Genomic DNA, 23,298 nt, shown 5'->3' on the forward strand with positions numbered 1-23,298 from the left:
GGATATAAAGATATAGGATTAGGATTTAGCTCAAGGGTGTGAGTGATGACAACTTAAATCTGGTTCTGAAGGGATTGATAACATACATTATTATGTAAATATACACAATGGAATTCTTTTCTTTTTCTGGTTTTCACTTTTTATTGTACTTACATTTAAATTACCATTAAATACTAAGCATAAGTATATGCTCATCTTATGTCCAGACTTTTGAAATTACAGATAAATGGATGGATGTCTTAAAGGCTATTAGACATTGTAGAGTATATTAAACAATTGCAGAATAAGGGTGTCTCTCTCCTCTGACACATTTGGTGGTGCAACTCCATAGGGGCAGGAAGATGAATATGAGACTTCAGGCTGCAATTGGAGGAAAAATCTGTTCAGGACTGAGTGAGGAGCTTCTTGCACAATGGAATTCTTTTAAAAACAGTATCAAAGATGTTTACTTATTAAAAATTTCAGGAGACATTATTACATGAAAAAGATAGTTTACAAAGTAGTATTTGTAGTGGGATCTTGCTTTTGTAAATAAGTATAGAAAAAAATATGCATGCCAAGGTTTTAAAAGTGGTATCTCTAGGTAGTATTTAAAGTTTCTTGTTTTGGTTTACCTGCAGTTTTAAATTTGTCTACAATGAACATGGGTTGCTTTTGTAATAATACCGAAGAAAGTTTTCTTAAGCTTGAAAGAAATATTGAAGTCCTTAATGAAACATGCTACTCTTAGGTACTGTCAAACATTGAAAGCAGATTTGTATCAGATGTAAATTTTGTTCACCTTCTCAGCTCCCCTCAGTTGCTTTTCTTTCTTTTTGCCACTGAGAAACTCTGGCAAAAGGTGAGAGTCCTCTTTCTAAAATTTTCACTGGAGGTGAGTTGGGACAACATACCAGTGGACATGTACCAGTGGCTGGTGCGAAGATTTAGGCGTTTGAAATGTAAGGGTAACGATAATATATAAGGATAATGGAAGTGGAGGGTTGTTATGAGATTGGGCTGTCATCCTAAGACTGATAACGCAAAAGCTGTGGGTAACTAACATTGTTTATAGACTTGAAGGTCACTCTCTCAGGACAAGAGAATTTAACGTCCAAGCTAAGACCCTAGTGGATGTTGAAAACTTGCCATGAGGGTGACTCCTAGAAACCTGGAAACAGCAATGAGCCTCCCAGAGCCTGAATTGAAATGCTTGAATTGCCATGGTATACAAAAGAGGAAGGGAATAAAAGACTCAGGGAAGTGGGAATGCTGGAATGGGTATGTTACATGAGGCCAGAACAAATATGTTTCCCAGGAAGGTCCGAAGAATATGCCATTCACCAAGGGTGTTTGATAGAAATGTGTTGGTGAGAGGGGCCCCAGCATCCCCATGAAGTTCATTGTGGCTCTCCTTTGTAGGCCAGGGTTAAAGGCAGGAGAAGTGGTCACAGAATTTGGCTCATTGATAGCAATGGGGTTGAGAAGGCCCTGGAGCAATAGAGGCCGTTGATAGCATTTCACCGTCAGAAGTCAGAGGGTCACAATGTCCACAGTTATGGGGTGGTTAATAAACCACAGCATCCCGAGGGGCAAAATAGCCGAGCAGCCAATAGACACTTCTTAATATACATAGTCAAAATAGAGCCAGAATGGACGAGCCGGAGGTTGAGGGAAGTACTCAAAGTAGTCTCTTGCCCAGTTTTCAGTTTTCAGACCTGGTACCATTGACTGAAGAGATGACTGAGTTCCAGTGCAAAGAACTCTGCAATACATAATGATTTCCCCAGTGCTTCCCCAAAGGGATCTAGGCTGTGTACTTGAGTGACTGTTCACTGGGGAAAGGGAAATTCTCAGACATTTCAAGGACTACTGAGGACAGGGTCTAAGTTGACAACCAGAGACTTAATCGTGGGCTCTGTGGACCAGGTAATAAGTGGAGTCTTGACCAAAGTCTGGGTCCACCAGGTCTGTGAAGTCACCTGGTACTCATTTCCCTGGTCCCCAAATATATATTGGGATTGACATATGTGGCAGTAGGAGTAACCCATACATTGAGTCTGTTGATGAGAGCTATCATAGCAGGGAAGTTCAAGTGGAAGCATCTGAAACTGCCTACCTCCCACCAAGAGAGTGAATCCCTGGAGAGGGATAGCAGAGATTAATGCCACTCTTAAAGATGTAGGCATGGTTGTCCCTAGAATAGCTCTGTTTAATATGCTGGTCTGGTCCTTGCAGAATCCAGATGGATTCTAAAGACTTGCTCAACCAAGAAATAGTCCTGATCACAGCTGCCCAGCCAGATGTGGTTTCTTTGCTACAGCAGATAATATGGTCTCTGGTGCTCAATATGCAGCCATTGATTTGGCGAATGTGTACTTTTCTATCCCAATCAGGAAAGAAGATCAGAAACACTTTGCTCCAGGGCCATGTTAACTCTCCCGCCATCTGCCATAATTTAGCCTGAAGACATCTGGACCACCTGGACATATCACAGAATATCATATTGATACATTACACTGATGACATCATGTTGATCTGGCAGGATGAGTAAGAGGGTGCTGGCATGCTGGAGACATATGCACTCCAGAGGGAGGGAGACAAACTCTACAAAAATTCAGGCACCTGTCAACTCTGTAAAGTTTCTGCACATCCTATGGTCAGGTGTATGTCAGGACATTCCCTTCAAAGTAAAGGACAGATTGGTGCATGATGCAGCCATACCAGAATGAAGGAAGCACAATGACTGTTAAGCTTCCTTGGGCTTTGGATGCAACACATTCCACACCTAGGAAAACTGCTCCAGCTCATATATCAGGCAATGTGGAAGATGCCAGCTTTGAGTATGGCTCTAAGGAGAGCATGGCTCTGCAGTAGGTCCTCACTGCAGAACAAGCAACCCTGCCGCTTAGAACAAAAATCCCAGCACACCCTATGGCATTCGAGATGGCAGTAGTAGTAAAAGATATGGTGTGAAGTTTTTAGCAAGTCCCAGTGGGAGAATCACAACCCAGGCTCCTGGGGTTATGGAACAAGGTCAAAATGTAGATTTCTGTAGCTTTACTTATTCCCAGGGAGTATTTATACACTCAGAGATCTTGCTTGACAATCAGATATAGCCCTAAATAAAGAATTGTAAAGTACTACAGTCACCTGCCATGGGAATTTCAGTTTTTTTTTTTTTTTTATTATTTCTAGGATAACAGTTACTAAGATAGAGGAGAATAGAGGAGACCAGAAACACTGAAACAACTTTCTTGACAAAACACAGTTGCCAGAGTACTGGGCGAAAATACTTAACACCTGTGTGACCACAAACAATTTTTCTCTAGCACTATTGTGATAAGACATAATGTTGTGGATAAATATTGCAATTTTAATATACATGTAAATAAAAATACTCCCCATAAACATATTCTTTTGGCATTCATTCTTAGCATTTATACTTATCTATAATGTATTATAAGAAGAGAGCTATAATTATCTCATCACTTTTTAACAGAAAAACTGTTAGTAGTAACTTTTCCACAGAAAAGAGGAAATTTTTCTATAATGTGCTATGGTTTGCTTAGCTGGTGATAAAGATTTGCAATGGCTTTTCTCTCTTTCTTCCTGCCTTTCAAAAGGTGTTATTTCTGACTTGCATTTGAGAGTTGCCACAAGTTCAGTTACAAGCTTTGAAAATTTATAGTTCACATAAAGAACTGTAAAAAGGTTTAAAAACCAGTCCTTTTCCCTTTTTGCTCATCCTGCCCTGCCCAAAGTGCCCCCATTTTTTTTTTTTTTTTTTTTTTTTTTGGTCAGAGCAGATCTACAGGTCTAAAATGTCCAGCTGAGTGACAGAAATAAAGCTTTTGGCTGTTTATTCAGATGTCAGGACAATACTGAAGTAAGTATGGTTAACAATGCCAGGTTAATCCAAATGGTCTTGCATATATTTTAGAAATATGGATAAAAGTAACAATTCCCATTGTACTTTACTGTGAATGCAGAATACCTGCAATATGAATTGGATACTAGCAGGAAAAAAAGAATGCCAATAATATAAACTAGATTATAAGATCCACTAGGCAATTTTAAGAATGTGTTTCATCATAGTTCAGTATGAACAGAATTCTTCAGATCTACATGATTTTTTTTTTTTTGGTATGTGCATTCTGGTAACTTATAATTGAATACTATTTCAAAAGGCTCAAGTCAGTGATCTCACAACGAGGTTCACAGAACAGCACACAATGATGAATCCTGAAGCAATAAAACACTGATGAACTGAGATGTAGACATTCATACTATTGGGACATGACTGAATTTTCATTTAATTTTATTTTGTTTTGGAGTTCTACTGGGTTGTCTTCAGACACCTTCCTTTCATATCTTAAACTGTATCGCAAGGGTGCTAGGAGAGAACCCAATAGTCTAGGGGATCCCAATAAAGTTTAGCACATAGTTCACATAACGTTACGGACTACTTTCTGAATATAGGAGTTACCCCTCTGGGTGAATGGAGGAAAATTTACACCTGAGAGTCCCTTTGAATGACTGGAGTTCAAAAATTCTCAGCTCCTCCACATTAGTTCCTCTTTTCCTGGGTTCGGAGGCCACCTGTCCCGCAGGGTACACCTGCCTCTCTCCCTGCATGCGGATCACCAGCTCCAGAGCGCCGGAGTAGGAGGCTGAGTCGAAGGAAGAGAAGACTCAGGCGCGCGGCCGCGAGCGGGCGGGGGCGGGAGACGCAGAGAGGCGGGGCCGACGCGCGCGAGCGGGGTGTGCGCGCCTCCGCCGCCGCGTCACCAGCGTGCGGCACGTGCCCGTGTTTACGTCCCTCGTGGAGCCGCGACGTCAGCAGCCGAATGGCAACATTGTGGCGATACTGAGGCGCAGAGTTTAGGAGACGCGTCCCTCCGTCACGCCGGCTCCAGTGGGTCGGGAAGAAGAGGAGGGGCGGGGAGATCGGCCCGGGCGAGCGGCGGAGGCTCACAAGCCCCCGGTCCCGACCACCTATCCGCCTGCGCGGCGCTAGGCAACCCGCGCCTCACCTCCGGAGCGCCGCAGACGCAGCACCGCGGCCTCGCTCGGGGGGCGGCCCGGGCGGGCGCCAGGCGCTGCCGCAGCGCAGGGCTTGTAAACAGATCCGGCCGCACGTGACCATGTGAACTACCTGCTCCTGCGACGCGTATTGTCTTTCCCGCGAGCCGCACCACAAAGGAGCGCGGTGGGTGCGAGTACTGGCGAGCGAGCGGGGAGAGCCGGCCGGCGCGCAAAGATGGCTGAAGGCTCCCGGCGAGGGTGAGCTGGGGGCGCGGTGCAGTCAGCCGGTGAGTCCTCGGGCGGGCAGGGCCGGCGGCGCCTTCCCCGCGGCCTGGCGCCGGAGCCACCATGTCGTTCGCACTCGAGGAGACGCTCGAGTCGGACTGGGTGGCCGTGCGGCCCCATGTGTTCGACGAGCGCGAGAAGCACAAGTTCGTCTTCATCGTAGCCTGGAACGAGATTGAGGGCAAGTTTGCCATAACCTGCCACAACCGGACGGCCCAGAGGCAGAGGAGCGGCACCCGGGAGCAGGCGGGCGCGCGAGGGGGCGCTGAGCCTGGCGCACCCGCGTCCGACGGGACCCGGGGGCCGGGCAGCCCGGCGGGCAAGGGTCGCCCCGAGGCCACTGCCTCCGCGACTCTGGGCAGGAGCCCCGGGTCCCGGAGGCGCCCCGCCTGGGCGGAGGGAGGCTCTCCGCGGAGCGCGTGCAGCCTTCGGGGGGACCCACTGCTGCGGAGTTCGGCCGGCAAAGGGGCGGAGAGTCCTCTCCGGAGCCTAGTGCAGGCCAACTCCAGCCCGGTCCGGAGGACATCTGGAGGCAGGGATGTGGCGGGGGCTGCCGCTGCGGCAGCCCCGCCGGCGCCCAAGGAGGCGCCGGTGTCGTCGGTGCGGGTAGTGAGCGCCTGCGGGACGGTCACCGAGGAGATCGAGGTGCTGGAAATGGTGAGAGAAGACGAGGCGGACCCGGCGGCGCTGGCGCTCTCGGACGCTGAGCAGCCGCAGCCCGCCGCCGAGCTGGAGTCCCCGGCCGAGGAGTGCAGCTGGGCCGGGCTTTTCTCCTTCCAGGATCTGCGCGCGGTGCACCAGCAGCTGTGCTCTGTGAACTCGCAGCTGGAGCCGTGCCTGCCTGTGTTCCCCGAGGAGCCCTCGGGCATGTGGACGGTGCTGTTCGGGGGCGCCCCGGAGATGACCGAGCAGGAGATAGACACGCTGTGTTACCAGCTACAGGTTTACCTGGGTCACGGCCTGGACACCTGTGGCTGGAAGATCCTCTCCCAGGTACTCTTCACCGAGACCGATGACCCAGAGGAGTATTACGAAAGCCTTAGCGAGCTGCGGCAGAAGGGCTACGAAGAAGTGCTTCAGCGGGCCAGGAAGCGCATCCAGGAGGTAAGAACGTAGTCTGGGCTCCACTCATTGCTTTTGGTTCCTCCTCACTGCCGGAGGCTGGAGCCTCGGTCTAGGTTGTGCGCATTTGGGGCGCTTGTGTTTCTAGCTAGACAAGGGAAAAGGAATGGCTCCTGACCTATCTCCCCCTTTATTCCTTTAAATAGTGGGGAAAACCGTGGCTTTCCTTAGTTTGCTCTCTGAAGGAACTTTGATAAGTCTTTAGATTTCTGCCTCCCACTTATCACATAGATTCTATAAAGTGCTCTGTTTGCTACTAAGTACAGGTAATAAGATTAAAGCCATTTAGCAGAAAGCTGTCCCATAAGTATAAGCTAAATGAGCATTTCTCTTTGTCCCTTAAGTTGTTTCCAGCAATAATTACCCAGATTATTAACCGTACTTTCCTGGCGTCATGTTCATTTATTCAAAATGGTTTGTCTTATGGAGCAAAAACGGTCAGTTTTTTGTCTCCATATGTGATTTGGCAACTTAGGCAAATCTGCAAATCATTTTCCTCCAGATGAGTGGCCTGTCCAAATGAAAAAGCCCCTACTGACAATTGGATGCAAATGGACTTTGAAAGGTTTTATACACATTCTAGGAAAATAGCAAGTCTTTAAAGAGAGCTCATGTTTCACTCTTGTTTTAGGGAGAAAAAAAGGCCCTGGGCAGGAATGTTTATTATGCTTTTGGACTTGAGAAGTAAAAGTAGTGCAAACACTTTTTCAAACGAATCTTTAAAATAACAGGAAACAATGGGAAAAGGTCTGAATGGTTATACACAGGGAGCTCTACGATGTGGAAAAGATACGTATAATTTGAGGTCATGTGTACTTATCAGCTTCTGCTGAAAAAACTACTAAAGAAGTACTCTCGTTCTCAAAGCAATTTATTATTTTTAGTATTAGTATCAATTGAGGTTGGAGTTGGGGTGGGGAAATGCCCCCTTTTATCGTGTTTATATTGCTGACATTGTGTTGTCATCTGTCAGCCTTGCCTATGTTTATGTACTACTTGAATCCTATTAGTGCTAGGAAGCTGGAGCCTTCTGGTTTCTTCATAGAATATTATGAAGTCTTTGCTAGACTTAAGGATTTAGGAAGTAATACTTTATCGCTTATCCCGCAGTGCTCTCTTAAAACTTAAGAGTGAATCCAGGTTTTGACTTCTGTTAGTTTACTTTATGCTAAACATCACCCATCATAGTATGATCCTGTAGTTCCAGGAATCTGTTTTTATTTCCCTTTTTATCATCTCATTTCTGGAGTCAGTGTTCTACCTTAAATCCTTTCTGGAAGGAAGTGACAAATCTTAAAATGGTCACATTCTCTTTAGAGTTTTAATAGTGACCGGTATTTCTTTTAAACTGCAAGAACAAAGTTAGTGCTTCTTTCGCTTATTCATTTTACAGGTATATGTTATCCTTTTTTTAAAAACTTTCTATGTTTTAATCCCTGAATGATGTAGGTATGTCTGCTTTTAACTTTACTGATACTCAGAAAAAATAATTATTTCTGGTTATTTCATTCAAACTGGGTCAAAAATGAAGGCTGCTGAAAAATATAGTTTATTACAGTTTTCTAGAACACATGTACTTTTTTGAATAAGAGTATTTTTCCTAATTAAGGTTATATTGACCATAATGTTTTATTCTCTTCAACAGAGAAAATTTAAACTTTTAAAGAGTATTTTGTTTTGGGAAAAACTCTAAATGAAGTCTGTTATAAATTCATTGAACATTAAATACATAAATTTTTGGTTCTTCGCTTAATTGAACAGTATTTAAAAAATAGCTATCAAGGACAACAAATAGGTTCAGTTATAATGCCCACCCTGATTTCTACTGGAAGGTTATTTTGGAAGAAATTAAGCTCAGTAGGGGGAAAGGATTGCATGATTAATTAGTGATGTCTGCCATGGGTGTGACAGTGGGAGTGTATGGCATAACTGCCATATATTTTTTTCTTCCCCATCTGCTTAAATTTTTTGCTGTCTTAATAGTTCGCAGTACCATTTTTTTCGGTAAAATCATTGTATAAGTTGTGTCATTTTATCAATTCTATTGAGTTAGTAATTATGTCTAAATCTTTTTTTTTTTTAATTCCCAGTTCCACAATTCTTGTGGAATTGGCTATAGGTTTTTAAAAACTAGGTATATGTGGTAAATCAAACATATTCTTAGGTATGTGTTGCTGGAAAATTTGATCCTTTGGTCATGTTTTTCCTTTAATTTCTCTGAATCTGTTTTCCGGTTCTTTTTTCTACAGTCTTCCTTTTCCTATCCATTTAAAGGTTTCAGTTTAGAGGCCACACCTATTTGTGCAAAATGGTTGGTAAATTGTGGAAGGAGGGTTTTTTTTTTTAATAGAACAGACTGTACAACGAGACTGTAAACTTCTCAAGGTCACCAGCCTTGACAGTATCATGGAATTCTCTTCTTTGCCACCCCTAGTTCAGGGCCACACATCTTGTGAGCACTCTTAATAATAGTGGACAAAGGACACCAGTTTTTGTTGTTGTTTTTTAGTGTTGCAGGAATTTAAAAGATTTAGAAGTGTTATTTTAATGTAAAGTTGTGAGTAAATAAAAATTTTGAGCTGATAAATGTAAATTCCTCAAGGACCATACTGTTTAAAAACTAGGAGAAAAATCTCTTAAAACTGTAAATACTGTACATAACTTCCTAAATAAGGAGTTGTTATCTGGGGTTGGTGAATTTCCTATAAATTGAGGGGAGCTATAGATGGACTTTAATGGAGTACCTTAAGTAGAATGCATAGGTGTCTGTATATGCATAGGCATAGTCACAGTTTTGGAGGGAAAGGCTTAAAAGTGTTCTTCAAAAAGAGCCTTAAAACCACAATTATAAATTATCTGCTTTGTAAGCTTAGGACATAACCTCTATTGGAATTTAATTTTTGGAATATATTTATGATTTAATATGGGGTTGTAAGAAGTAGTCCTATATCTGTCTTGTGGAGTATTGAAGAATTAAACCTTAAGTTTTCTGCCAGAAGTTTTTATTAATGGTTTACAAATTTGGTCAGTTGACTAGTTTGTGAGGTGGTACAATTTATACAATATTAATGAAATTATTTTTATATGACATAAGAATTGTAGATTGTGTACTACTTAGGGCTTTAATCTTGAGTACAAATGAAATGTGAAATTTATTACATGGTAGGCTTGTCTTGGACTTTTACAAGGATTTACTGTAAGTAGTGCTATTTATATAGCAAGCACTAAATCCCTGAATGAATCAAGTGCCACCAAGGCCTCTTGGAATGGTTTCAACAGTAGCCTTGGTCGTTGGTTAAAGCTAAGTATCATATTACAAGCCATACCATGGTTTACCTTTGATGACGTGGATTTTGTAAATAATGGTTTCAGTATAAGGACAACTATTGAAATGGTTGTGGTCCTTTAGATAGTAAACCTTAACTATGATGGTAGGCTTGATTAAAATCTAAAAATCATTGTTCACTTTGGAATTTATGATGTTTACAAACTGCTCAATTCTAACTTTTCCAGTTGAAACCACTGAGAGAAGCATGTGTTTTCACAAGTAGCCATGGAAGGCACACAGTAGACAGAGCGTACTCTGTTTGGAGTCAGAAAAACCTGGGCTTGAATTAGTACTCATCACTTCTGTGACCTGTGTAGTTATTTAACCTCTTTAAAACAGAGAAATGGGGAAAATGCTTAAAGGATTTCCGAAGACTTAAGACATGAAAAAGTACCTAAAATGTGTTTGGCACTTACAAAGGAGGCTTCCAGAAAGTGTTGCTTCAAGGCACTGTAAATATTGGCACTACTTAGGTATTGGGGCGCTTCACATTACCTATCCCCTTTCATCCTCCACTCTATCTTTTGAGACAAGTGGCGTTTTATACATATTTTACTGAAGCAGAAGTTGAGATTTGGCCAATTTAAAACTGCTGAGAAGTGACTAAACTCAGAGATTCAAACTTGATTTGTCCTAATCCAGACATAGGCCTTTTCTACACATGCCTTGTTTCCCTGATGACATTAGAAAGGATGTCAGTCTCCGCTCCTGAGAATGGGAGGGTGGCATCAGTAATTTAAAATCTAGTCAGGTAAATAATGAACTTTTAAATTAAGGTAACTTGTTTGTTTTACTTCAAATTAATCATGATAGGCATAGTGTAGGGCACAGTCCACACGTTGTGTTCTAGAAGTAGGTTGCCTAGGGTGCAAAGATGGGTTTATGTTAGACAAGGCTGCCCAATCACTCTTTTCCTTTGTATTTTAAAATGACTATAAACAACTCCTGACTTGAGTTGCTTAAGAGAAGGAGCAAGGAGCTCTATGAAGATTGTTTACTTATCACCCCTCTTCCCAATTATGACTTTACTAATTTTCCTGGAAAACTAAGATTAGCTACAAAACTCCAGAGCGCTGCTGAAGCCCCAACTACAGACAGTCCCCGACTTAAGGTGGTTCAGTTTTAAGATGTTATGAAAGTGATACGCATTCAGTAGGAACCGTATTTCAAATTTTGATCTTTTCCTGGGTACCTTACTCTTGTAACACTGGGCAGCACGCTGCAGCTCCCAGTCAGCCACAGGGTCAGTAGGGTAAAGAGCCGTTCTGTGCCCATACAACCTTTCTGTTTTCACTTCCAGTACAGTATTCAATCAATTACATGAGATATTTAGCACTTTATTGTAAAATAAGCTTTTGTTAGATGATTTTTACCCAAGTGTAGGCTAATGTGAGTGTTCTGAGCATATTTAAGGTAGGCTAGCCTAAGCTATAATGTTCAGTGGGTTAGGTGTATTAAATGCAGTTTTGACTTACAATACTTTCAACTTATGATGGGCTTATCGGGCAGTAACCCCAGTGTAAGTCAAGGAAGATCTGTGTATACATTAGAGAAATGACAGTCGTTTAGGAGTCCTAGGATGCTGGTCTTTGGGCCAGTGAGCCACAACCCATGATTAGGTATAAATAGTAGAAGCAGTCTCTGGAAGGACATAATGTACTTAGTTGCAGAGGACAGAGCTGTTCTGCCTGGATATTTCCATAAACATGGTGCAGACTGCTCTTTTACTGTAAAACAGTTAAGGAATAATGAAGCTAAATGAATTTTGTGGGATTCTTGAAAGTTGTGATGAAAGACAACAGTTGTGATGAAAGACGACAACGTTATTTTAACAGCTGGAAACTGTTAAAATAATGACTTAGATATTTATCTCTTTCTTCAATCCTATGTCCCAATAAACTTTTGGCCATTTGTCATATTACTGAAAAACAAAAAGGTAGGTGTAGAAAAAAAGTTGAATATATGTTTCTCAGTTAGTGTTTCTGTAAAACAGAAACATGGAGGCTGGTGGCAGGATGGGAGCTTTCCTGATAAATAATTTATGTGCTGGTTTCTCTGCTTGCCATTTAATGTCACATGATTCCTGGCCCACCAGATATTTCACAGACATGTTTCCTCCTTGCTAAAACAAGACCAACTTGGACAAATACTTTCGTAATGTGAGTACTATCGTGTGTGTGTGTGTGTGTGTGTGTGTGTGTGTGTGTGTGTGTTGAAGGGAGAAGGTGAGTGGGAGGTTTGGTTTGTCAGACATAACAGTTGTTGTGGTTGAATTAGCAATCTTCATTCCCAAAATCTTAACGTAACTTTAGTCTCACTGTTCTCCATTGCTGTTTTATTTGGCCTCTTATTGATTGTAGAATATTGTTGGAAGTGGTACTTGAAAGCACAGGGTGGCTTTCCATTGATGGTTAGATGTATGTGTGCTTATATTTTTGTAATGGGAGATTTCCCTGTGGCTCTTTTTACTACTCATTAATAGGCCAGGATCTGCTCCCTCTGAATCTACCCAGTTTCCTTAGTCGTCATAGGAGAAAAATTAAGTTGTATGGGTAAGAGACATAGGCAGTGAAGACTGAATAATAGTTCTTGGTGCTGTTTGTTTTTTGATAGAGGTGGTGAAGTTCATTTGGCTTTTCAAGCTTCTTGTAGGGGACTGTTAATACCAAGTAGCCTTAACACAGAGTTAAGTTACTAAAACTGCATAGGAGCAGAGAAGGATTCATTCAGCAAAAAGCTAGAAATTTTTGAGTTGTTTTCTTAAGTGTGGGGAATTGCCCTATGCTTGTCCTTGAATTTTAAATTTTATATAGTTATAATTGCATATAATATACTTTTTTCAGACTATAGTGAAGGTTTTGTATAATAGGCTATGAAATAAAAATAGGCCTTGTGAGCTAGACATTTTATAGAGAGTGGTCTTAAGGATAAATGAAGTTCATTTAATGATTTGGGGCTTTATTGTAACTTCTAAGGTTACAGTGAGGGTGATGGCTTGGGGCTTAGTTTATTCAACAGATATTATTAGTGCAATGAAGTAATATAGGCACAGGGAGAATACAGTGATAAACAAGAATGATCATTTTCTTCAGGAAAAAAATTTTAATTAAAATTGGTTACCAAGTCATCCTGCTGCTAACAATTAGTTGAGGTAGGGTACTTTTCAAGAAATGTCTCACTGCACTATCTTAATTAGTGCTTAGTGGAAAGAAAATTTATTGAACATGGCTCAGGAAAATCTGTGTTTTTGTCCTAGTTGTGATACTAGTTGCTTGACCTTATGCTGTCACTTACCCTCTGTGGGCGTTAATTTCATGTTTGCAGAATGAAATTACAGTCTTCTTTTCCATAAGGATCCGGGGCAGTTTACAAACACAGTGTGGCAACTGTTGGGACCTGAGCCACTTGTTTTATGTGCTTGTATCCAGGTTTGGGTCCCTCTGCAGTAAGGTGACTGTCTAAGACATAGCACTTCTAATGTTGCTAAAGTTTCTTCAGGCTTTGAAAAAGCTCTGATTCATTTTTGAGTACACGAGGGCACCGAAGCAGGCAGGAGTGGTGTTTCTGCCTGTTTTTTATATTCGTTTTCTAGTCCTCACTTTGTTCATTATCATTACTTGAGGGTTTTGTGTGTGTGTGTGCTTTTCCCTATGGACTTTATTGTTAAAACTGCTTTCCCATCATTTTTTTGATAACTTGCTAAAGTTACACTTACAAAACCGTCTAATTACTAAAATTATTTCTGAAAGCCATTCTTCCTCTTCACCTTGCTATCTGAGTCTGTCCCGTCTTTACTGACTTTTAACAGGGTAATAACTGGGGCAACCAATATGTAGAGACGTATGTGAGGCTCTAGTTTTTTTTTTTTGTTGTTATTTTTTTAATTGATCCATTAGTTAATTTATTTGTTTGGCTGCGTTGGGTTTTCGTTGCTGTGCACAGGCTTTCTCTCGTTGCGGCGAGCAGGGGCTACTCTTCGTTGCCCTCTATGGGCTTCTCATTCTGGTGGCTTCTCGTTGTGGAGCACGGGCTCTAGGCGGGTGGGCTTCAGTAGTTGCAGCACATGTGCTCAGTAGTTGAGCACGCAGGGTCAGTAGTTGTGGCACACGGTCTTGGTTGCTCTGCGGCATGTGGGATCTTCCCAGACCAGGGCTCGAACCCATGTCCCCTGCGTTGGCAGGCAGATTCTCAACCACTGTGCGACCAGGAAAGTCCTGAGGCTCTAGTTTTTAATGATCACAATAACTAATTTTTATTGAATGCTTCCTGTGGGTCAAGCACTGTGCAGAGGTATTTAAATATTGATACATTAAGTTAGCATGTTGATAGGAGTTAAGAGGTAGGGTTCAAGTGAGTTTGAGCCCTGGCTCCTCCACTTAATAGCTTTAGGTATTTGGGCCCACCTAATTCTCTCAGTGCCTTAGCTTCCTCGTCTGTAAAGTGAGGAGAATAATACTGCTGCCTCATAGAGTGATTTAAAAGTAGCTTTTATGTAAGGTACTTAGAACAGTGCCATTTACTCAATAAACACTTGATAAATGTTAACTCTTATTAATATTAATCTTCATATCAACCTAACAGGCAGGGATTTTACAATAGAGGAAACAGGTTCAAAGAGATTAGATAAACTTGCCTAAGATAACATATCTGTGTAAGAGAACCAGATTCAAATCCATGCCTGATTCCAGCTGGTTTTCTTAACCACTAGACTATCTTCACCCCAGTAGAAAGGGAATAAGGCTAACTGATAAACTTAGCCTTTGTCAAATTGAAATACATGGTTAATGTCTCATCATTGGACAGAAACATTAACAGTGTCTGGCTGATGACTTTTTTTGGGCCTTTGTCAAATTGAAATACATGGTTAATGTCTCATCATTGGACAGAAACATTAACAGCGTTTGGCTGATGACTGTTTTTGGAAAACCTTGATTATGTACATATACTGTAATCAACCATGTTGTCTGTCATTGGAGAACATTGTAATCCCAGAGGAGGTGAATTTAAATTTGTGCATGTATGTTACATAAAACTCTAATGTGAGACAGAATGCATATGTCTTTCTTATACAGACTCATAAAAATAATTTTCCTGTAACCACAGGAAGAATAAATGTTACACTGATGTTTAAATATCTGTTGTAATTTCTGTTCTATATTAAGCTAGCTAAGGGTGAGTTGGTTTAGATGGTGTGATAATAGCTTACTTTCAAGAAAATTTATTTTCTCCTCAACATTTCCTGATACTTTCCCCCCCACAGTATAAATAGGGAATTTGGTGTATTTTAAGGTAAGACCTGAAACCTACCTCGTTTCTCATGCTATTTATTCCCATTTCAAACAATTGGTACATAACTTTGAATAGTTAATACTATACTCCCCTTCCCCTCATAACTATACTAAATAATTATCTTACTTTTCTGGCTAGGCAGAGGAGGAAGGCAGTTAAGGATGTTAACTCTCTTGATATATTTTCAGTTGGAAATCCTGCCTCCTTATTTTTCCCTTTTATATTAGGTGATGTGGGTATTGGGGTTGCCAAATGAAAATGAAAGGTTATGACAAGTAGGGTTAGAGAAAGGGAGTTTGGGATTGACATGTACACACTGCTGTATTTAATATAGATAACCAACAAAGATCTACTGTATAGCACAGGGAACTCTGCTCAATACTCTGTAAAAACCTAAATGGAAAAAGAATTTGAAGAATAGATACATGTACTGTATGTATAACTGAATCACTTTGCTGTACACCCGAAACTAATACAACATTGTTAATCAACCATACTCCAATATAAAATAAAAATTAAAAAAAAAAGAAATGGAGGATTAAGAGAGAAAGGGACAAGAATTAACTTTAGCAATAGCTGAACATGCATTATTTTGGTAAAAGGAAATTATGTGCCAGCTCACAGTGAAGCCTGTCGAGGTGCTTGATTTTTGTAAACAGTGTGTTAAAAGGTCTCCGGCTCCCTGGAGGGCCTTGGAGTTGGCTGTTGAGCAGGTTTTACTCTATATGTGGAGTGTTAATGAGACCTAAAACTTGAAAGAAAAAAAAAACTTATTTATTTTTATTGAGTTATAATTGATTTTCAATATTAGTTTCAGGCGTACAACATAGTGATTCAAAATTTTTGTAGATTATACTCCATCTAAAGTTACTGTAGGACTTCCCTGGTGGCACAGTGGTTAAGAATCTGCCTGTCAGTGCAGGGGACATAGGTTTGATCCCTGGTCTGAGAAGATCCCACAGGTCGTGGAGCAGCTAAGCCCGTGTGCCACAACTACTGAGCCTGTGCTCTAGAGCCTGCAAGCCACAACTACTGAGCCCGTGTGCCACAACTATTGAAGCCCGCATACCTAGAGCCTGTGCTCTGCAATCACTACAACTAGAGAAAGCCCGCACACAGCAACGAAGACCCAATGCAGCCAAAAATAAATAAATAAATTTATATATAAAACAAAACTTTACTGTAAAATATTAGCTATATTCCCTTTGCTGTACAGTATATCCTTGTAGCTTATTTACTTTATACATAATACTTTGTCCCTTTTAATCCCCTTACCTCTATTTCCCATCCCCCTTTCCCTTTCCCCACTGGTAACCACTAGTTTGTTCTCTATATCTCTGAGTCTGTTTCTTTTTTTTTGGTTATGTTCATTCCTTTGTTTTATTTTTTAGACTCCATATATATGTGATATCATACCGTGTTTGTCTTTTCTGAGTTGTTTTACTAAGCATAATACCCTCCAGGTCCATCCATGTTGTGCAGATGGCAAAATTTCATTTTTTAAAAATGGCTGAGTATTATTCCATTGTATATATATTCCATTGTATTTTCAGTCTTCCTAGACCCAGAAGATTGGTATCATCCACGTAAGGGAAAGGTGATAGACTGGTTATGAGTAGGGACAGATAAGGCAGTGGTTAAGAGCTTGAGTTAAGCTGTGGAGGATTCACTTCTGTCTTTCACCAGCTACCTAACTTTAGGCAAGTTCTGGTTCTTTGCCTCTGGTTCTTTGTAAAATGGCATAATAGTTATACCTACATCACTGTGTTATATGTACATACTGATTAGTAAATGCATACTGATTCAGAAATGTTAAATATGAATTTTAGAACTGAAGAACTATGGAGTCATTCATGCATTGGTTACTGCTTTCTCATGTTGCTCCTACACCCACTTCAGTTTAATCTCACTATTTCATCCTTGGACTATTTCAAGGATGAAAATATTCAATGTTCAATAGTTTGAATAGTTTGGATGTATGGACTATTTCATCTCACTATTACATCCTTAGCTCCCCTTCAGTGTCTTCCTTGCATTGTAGCCTTTGTATACCTTGCTCCCAAACTATTTTATGATGTGGACCATTTTTAAAGTCTTTATTGAATTTGTTACAATGTTGCTTCTGTTTAATGTTTTGGTTTTTTGGCCCCGCGGCATGTGGGATCCTAGCTCCCCGGCCAGGGATCGAACCTGCACCCCCTGCATTGGATGGCAAAATCTTAACCACTGGACCACCACAGAAGTCCCCCAAACTATTTTAAAGCATTACTTTGCACATCTTCATACCCAACATACAGACACCAAACCAAACTCTTCCATTGCTTACCATTGTCCTGTGAACAGATTCCAAATTCCTGACATTCAGAGCCATGCATATTTTGGTTAGCTTGCCAGTCTCTTATGTCTTTCTCTGCTCTACGTGAACCTTTCATTATTCTAGTCAAGCTCTTTTACCCATTATTCACTGAGCTCACTGTACACCATGCTCCATTGTATAGGACACCCACCCCAGCCATGTTGTCATTCTTTTGTCTTAAGTTCCACCCTTCTTTCCAGGGCCAGGTCAGGTGCCCTTCCTGAAGAAAGTCATTTCTGAGCACTGTCAGAAACAGAGGACTTGCTGTCAGAACTTCGGAGATCAGAGAGGCCTTATGTTACATACGGTTCATATCATCCATAACTGCTGCCCTGGTTTTTCTCCTTATGGACCCCTTCTACCCTTTAAAATGCATTTAACCAGGAGACAGAGATGGGTTTTGTTGTTATTTTTTTCTAATGCCTGAATTCCCCAGTGTTTCTGTACACAGCAGGTGCTCGGTAGATGTTTTTTGATATGTTATAAAGGTGGTTTCTATGTATGACATGTATACATGTACCTAACATTTTTTTTTTTTTGCGGTAAGCGGGCCTCTCACTGTTGTGGCTTCTCCCGTTGCGGAGCATAGGCTCCGGACGCACAGGCTCAGCGGCCATGGCTCACGGGCCCAGCTGCTCCACGGCATGTGGGATCTTCCCGGACTGGGGCACGAACCCGCGTCCCCTGCATCGGCAGGCGGACTCTCAACCACTGCGCCACCAGAGAAGCCCTGAAAACCAATTTTTAAAATATCAGAATGGGTCATTACTGTCAGTAGCCCTTACACTTTGTAAAATTGGATTTCAGCATTAACAGTTGTTGACAATCAGTGATTAACATAGAAATAACAAATGATTCAAACAAGAACAGAGCTGAGCAGTGCTTTGTGAATGTGGAAAATGTGTGTGGCATTGGTCCTTACTTGACAGTTGGGGAAACAAGTCACCTAGACCTAAGGGCAGTTCCTAGGGCCACAGATCCAATTTCATTGCTGGTATAGGCCTCTCCCATTGCTAGTCTTGAGTCACCCTTTTCCACAAATAGATGATTGTTTGCATGTCTTAATAATTAATGATGATATTATTTGTAGATTTTTATGTTGCTTCTTAAACATCTTTTTTTTTTTGGCTGTGTTGGGTCTTTGTTGCTGGATGCGGGCTTTCTCTAGTTACTGCGAGCAGGGGCTACTCTTTGTTGTGGTGCCCAGGCTTCTCATTGCGTTGGCTTCTCTTGCTGCGGAGCACGGGTTTTAGGTGCGAGGGCTTCAGTAGTTGTGGCTCGCAGGCCCCTAGAGCTCATGGGGGGTGTCAGTAGTTGTGGAGCGTGGGCTCAGTAGTTGTGGCGCACAGGCTTACTTGCTCCGTGGCATGTGGGATCTTCCTGGACCAGGGATCAAACCCATGTCTGCTGCATTGGCAGGCGGATTCTTAACCACTGCACCACCAGGGAAGTCCTAAACATCTTTTTTTTTTTTCTTTTTTCCTGGCTGTACCTTGAGGCATGTGGGATCTTAGTTCCCAGACCAGGGATCGAACCTGCACCCTGTGCAGTGGAAGCACAGAGTCTTTAATCACTGGACCACCGGGGAAGTCCCTGAACATCTTATTAATTAAGGGGAAAAAAATGAGGCACTCTTTGGGGTTTGACACATTAAAGTAGGAAGAAAGTTATGAAACTCTGCTCAGGAGAGAGTTTAGCTTCTAAATTTTATACCTAGGACTTCAGAAATTATTCTAGGATCTTCAAGGATAGTGGCAGTCCTATAATCCTGAAGTCAGAAAGAGGACTCTAGAACTAACTCTGATTGGCACGGTACAGGATGGGGACTCCACAGTTAAGCACAGGAGGTGCTCTTTTTCTCTCCTGTATTTGTAACTTTTCACTGGGTTAGAAGCCAAGTTGAATAGGATTAGGGAAGGGAGTAAATGGCACAAGGTAGTTTTGTTCTTTCTCTGTTGCAGTGGTTAGGGTTAGGGGAGTCTTGAAATAAATTATTTAAAAGCTGTTGTCACTGTCTCCTTTAACAACCTGATGAAAGTTGTGGGTCCTTGCCCTAGAGAAATTTTGCAATAAGCAGAGCTTTGTTTCAAAGATCAGTGTAGGTTAAAAGCTTAGTTTTTATCAGGTTAGATCAGGGGAGGCAAAAAAGGTGTCCATTAGGAAAGCTGGAAAGAAGGGTAAGGGAGAAGTGTTCTACTTATTAGGCTAATATATTTAATTAATGCTTTATATAATTCTTCATTTCTTTTAAGTGAATCGGTAGAGCAAAATAACTTTCTAAAATTGCATTAGAGATGTGTCAGATTTGGAAACAAATAATTCAGCTCTTTACTTTCAGCCCCTGTTCCCGCCTGTCCTCCTTTCCTCTGCATCCTGTAGTGAGCATCTCTATATTGTATTGGGTGCAGTTGAGCCCTTCTGACATCATCCTTTGCAGGCATGTTGTATTCTCAGATACATCTGCGTTTTGACTCCGTTTGTGTCCATCAATGAATCTTCTCAAATTAGCAAACAGCATTTTCTCCATTTTAAATTCAGGCCTTCCCTGTATATCCCAAACATCCGTAATACTAAGCAAGCTGACTCTCTTTCCAATTTCTTTGTACGCTTTTTTTGTGTGTATTATTTATAGCACCTTTTACATTTCACAGTTCATAACATGCAAATAGCCACAGTTCCGTTTATTTAGTCCCTGGATTTAGTCAGCTTTGGTTAGCAAAATAGAAAATTAAATACATTACTATAACAGGTTGTGATTATATTTTACAGTTGAATTCTTTTATCTGAGTTTATAGGAAATGGTTTAGACTAAACAGTCTAATGCTTAGTAAATTGCATCTTTTGACATTTTAAAATACATTTCCTTTAAGATTATTTTCGGATCCTTAGATTAAAACAGATTGCGAGTTGAACCTATAATTGGTTTTTAGGTAATCGAATGTTAGAAAAACATGAAACTTTATAGCAAAGAAGACAAATTAATAAATTAGCAGTGTTAGGTGAGATGCCTTGAGCTTCTCTGCAGGAGTATTAAGTTTAGTTGGTTCATAATAGCTTTGCAGAAGTACTGCTCTGTTGATCAAAGGCATTTGGGAAATAAATAAATGTTAATATTTGAATAGAATAACTGATTTTCTTTCTTGTGGTTGCATGTCTGTGTAGAGTCCTATTATGATTTAATTAACAAGCATATAGTGACTTGATGTTTTTGTGTTGGTACAAAATAGTATCTAAACTGTTTGGTGCGTTATATTTACTTTAGTGTCTCTGTAAGAAGAGCCCAAAGAAGCTCAGTATTTGAGGATTGTCTTACTGATGAATCCTGTCATTTGAGTGCTTGTAAATGGCTCGGGGAAATTTATTATTGAGGGACGTTGCTATCATGTTGGGTTTTTTCTTATTCTTTTTACAGTTTTGCTATTCCTAGGACTCAGTAGAAAATCAATGTAAATGTTCCATTTTCAAGTGGAATAAAAAATAAAGGGCTTCTGTGAATGCACATTTTCTTGCCAGGAGAGAATTATTGCCTTTATTAAAACTATAAAAAGATAGTTTAGGGAATTCCCTGGAGGTCCAGTGGCTAGGACTCCGTGCTTTCACTGCTGAGGGTTCGGGTTCGATCTCTGGGGGACTAAGATACCACAAGCTGCAAGGCGTGGCCAAAAAAAAAAAGTTCATGATTCATTGTAAAGATTACCATTGTTTTGCTGCTATTATACACTCACCTCACCCCCACCCCCCCATTTTCTTGTCCTGTTCTTCCTTAATCTGGTTATTTTATTCCTGAAGTGCTGCAGCCTTGGTGTTAAGCCATGGTGGAGGTGAGCACCTTTGCCACGAGTTAGAACTGATTCCTGAGACTTGAGAAGAGTGTTGTGATTAGAAATTGATTATTCACACAGCTGCTATTACTTTCATAATCCTCCTTTTCAATTGTAGCTTAAAATAGATGACTTAACACATGACTTAGCTACTTATGAATAATAAATAGGTGAGCAAAGGAAGAGAAGTGTGTATCATTTTCATATTTCTCATACTTTAGTAAAAGTTATATGTGTAGTTTTGGATATTGTGGCAAAGGGGATAATTTAATTTTCCTTTTTTGATGTGTAAGCCAGGATACTTTTGGGGTGGGAAAGTGAAGAAGAAATAGAGTATAAGACTTTCCTTTTAAAAAAAGAGTGTATTTACTTGATAGATCATGATTGAAAAGTGGAATGTAAACCCAGCTCCTTCCCCCATCTCCTCATCTCTTCAGAGACACCTCAGAGGCAGTCACCCATAAGTTTCTTGTGTGTCTTGCAGATTCAGTTACATGTACAAAGACATAGAGTATATATATATGTCCTATTTTCCGCCTTTAAGCAACTCAAATGGTAGCATGTTATATATATCTTGTTTTTTTTTTTTTTCTCAATAAACAGTATTTCTTCCAGTTGCTAGATAATGCTCCATTAAATCGATTTGGTTTGATATATAGGTTTTTCCTGATCTTTTGCTGTTGAAATAGCATATTTTTTCCTACATGTGCATGTATATCTACAGGATAAAATTCTGTAAGAGGAATTGCTGGGTCAAAGAGAAATATGCATTTTGTTGAAATTGCTTTCTGTAGAGGATGTATCAATTTACACTTTTTCAAACAAAAGGAGGAGGTTGCTATTTGTTTCTGTATCCTTTTAAACACAAGACTGTATTTTCAAAACCTTTTGATCTTATCCATGAAAAGTTTCAGTTTGTGATTTATTTTGAGGTATGAATGAGTCTTCATTTGTTCAGGAGTAATTTCTGTGAACTCATTCATTCCATTTTTTACCTATCTGTTTGGTTTGTTTTGATCTTGGAAATTGTCTATATTGCAAATATTTTTCCCATTGTTATTTGTTTCTTGATTTAGTTTTTTTGTCTGTAGCCAGATGATTTTGTTCTTTGCATTTAAATTGTTGGCACTGCTGTAATTTTTTTGGTGTAAGGAATAAGGTGGGAGTCCAACTTTTTTTTATTCCTGACTAAATGACAATTATCACAAACATTTCTTGAATGATTCATGCTTATTGTGCAGTAAACTTTCATATATCTGAACTCTTTACTACTTCATTGTACTTGGTGCTTATATTAAATATTTATGCTACCTTCCTGGTAGGCCATTGCCTTTCTCCACAATTACTCTTTATAAAAAAATTGCGGGGGGGGTGGAACTTCCCTGGTGGTACAGTGTTAAAGCTCCATGCTTCCAATGCAGGGGGCATGGGTTCGATCCCTGGTTGGAGAACTGAGATCCCACATGCCTAACAGCACAGCCAAAAAAAATATTATTTTTTTGCTATTTTATTCTCTTATTTTTCCATGTAAACTTTATTTTTTAAACATCTTTATTGGAGAATAATTGCTTTACAATGGTGTGTTAGTTTCTGCTATTCACTGCTATAACAAAGTGAATCAGCTATACATATACATACATCCCCATATATCCTCCCTCTTACATCTGGCTCCCAACCTCCCTATCCCACACCTCCAGGTGGACACAAAGCACCGAGCTGATCTCCCTGTGCTATGCGGCTGCTTCCCACTAGCTATCTATTTTACATTTGGTAGTGTATATATGTCCATGCCACCCTCTCACTTTGTCCCAGCTTACCCTCTCCCCTCCCCGTGTCCTCATGTCCATTCTCTATGTCTGCGTCTTTATTCCTGTCCTGCCCCTAGGTTCTTCAGAACCTTTTTTTTTTTTTAGATTCCATATATATGTGTTAGCATACGGTGTTTGTTTTTCTCTTTCTGACTTACTTCACTCTGTATGACAGTCTCCAGGTCCATCCACCTTGCTACAAATGACCCAATTTCGTTTCTTTTTATGGCTGAGTAATATTCCATTGTATATATGTACCACATCTTCTTTATCCATTCATCC

At 40.6% G+C, this 23,298-nt stretch overlaps 1 protein-coding gene across 1 annotated transcript in view; it reads left to right on the top strand.

Annotated features, from left to right (window-relative positions):
• Nucleotides 1–5,355: 5,355 nt before the first annotated feature.
• Nucleotides 5,356–23,298, top strand: part of JMY (junction mediating and regulatory protein, p53 cofactor) — a 64,060-nt gene continuing 46,117 nt past the window's right edge. The window contains exon 1 of the mRNA XM_065875012.1: nt 5,356–6,396. Coding sequence (XP_065731084.1) covers nt 5,356–6,396 — 1,041 coding nt within the window. The remainder of the gene's footprint in view (nt 6,397–23,298) is intronic.

The sequence above is a fragment of the Phocoena phocoena genome, chromosome 3 (genome assembly GCF_963924675.1).
Source record: "Phocoena phocoena chromosome 3, mPhoPho1.1, whole genome shotgun sequence".
NCBI lineage: Eukaryota > Metazoa > Chordata > Mammalia > Artiodactyla > Phocoenidae > Phocoena > Phocoena phocoena.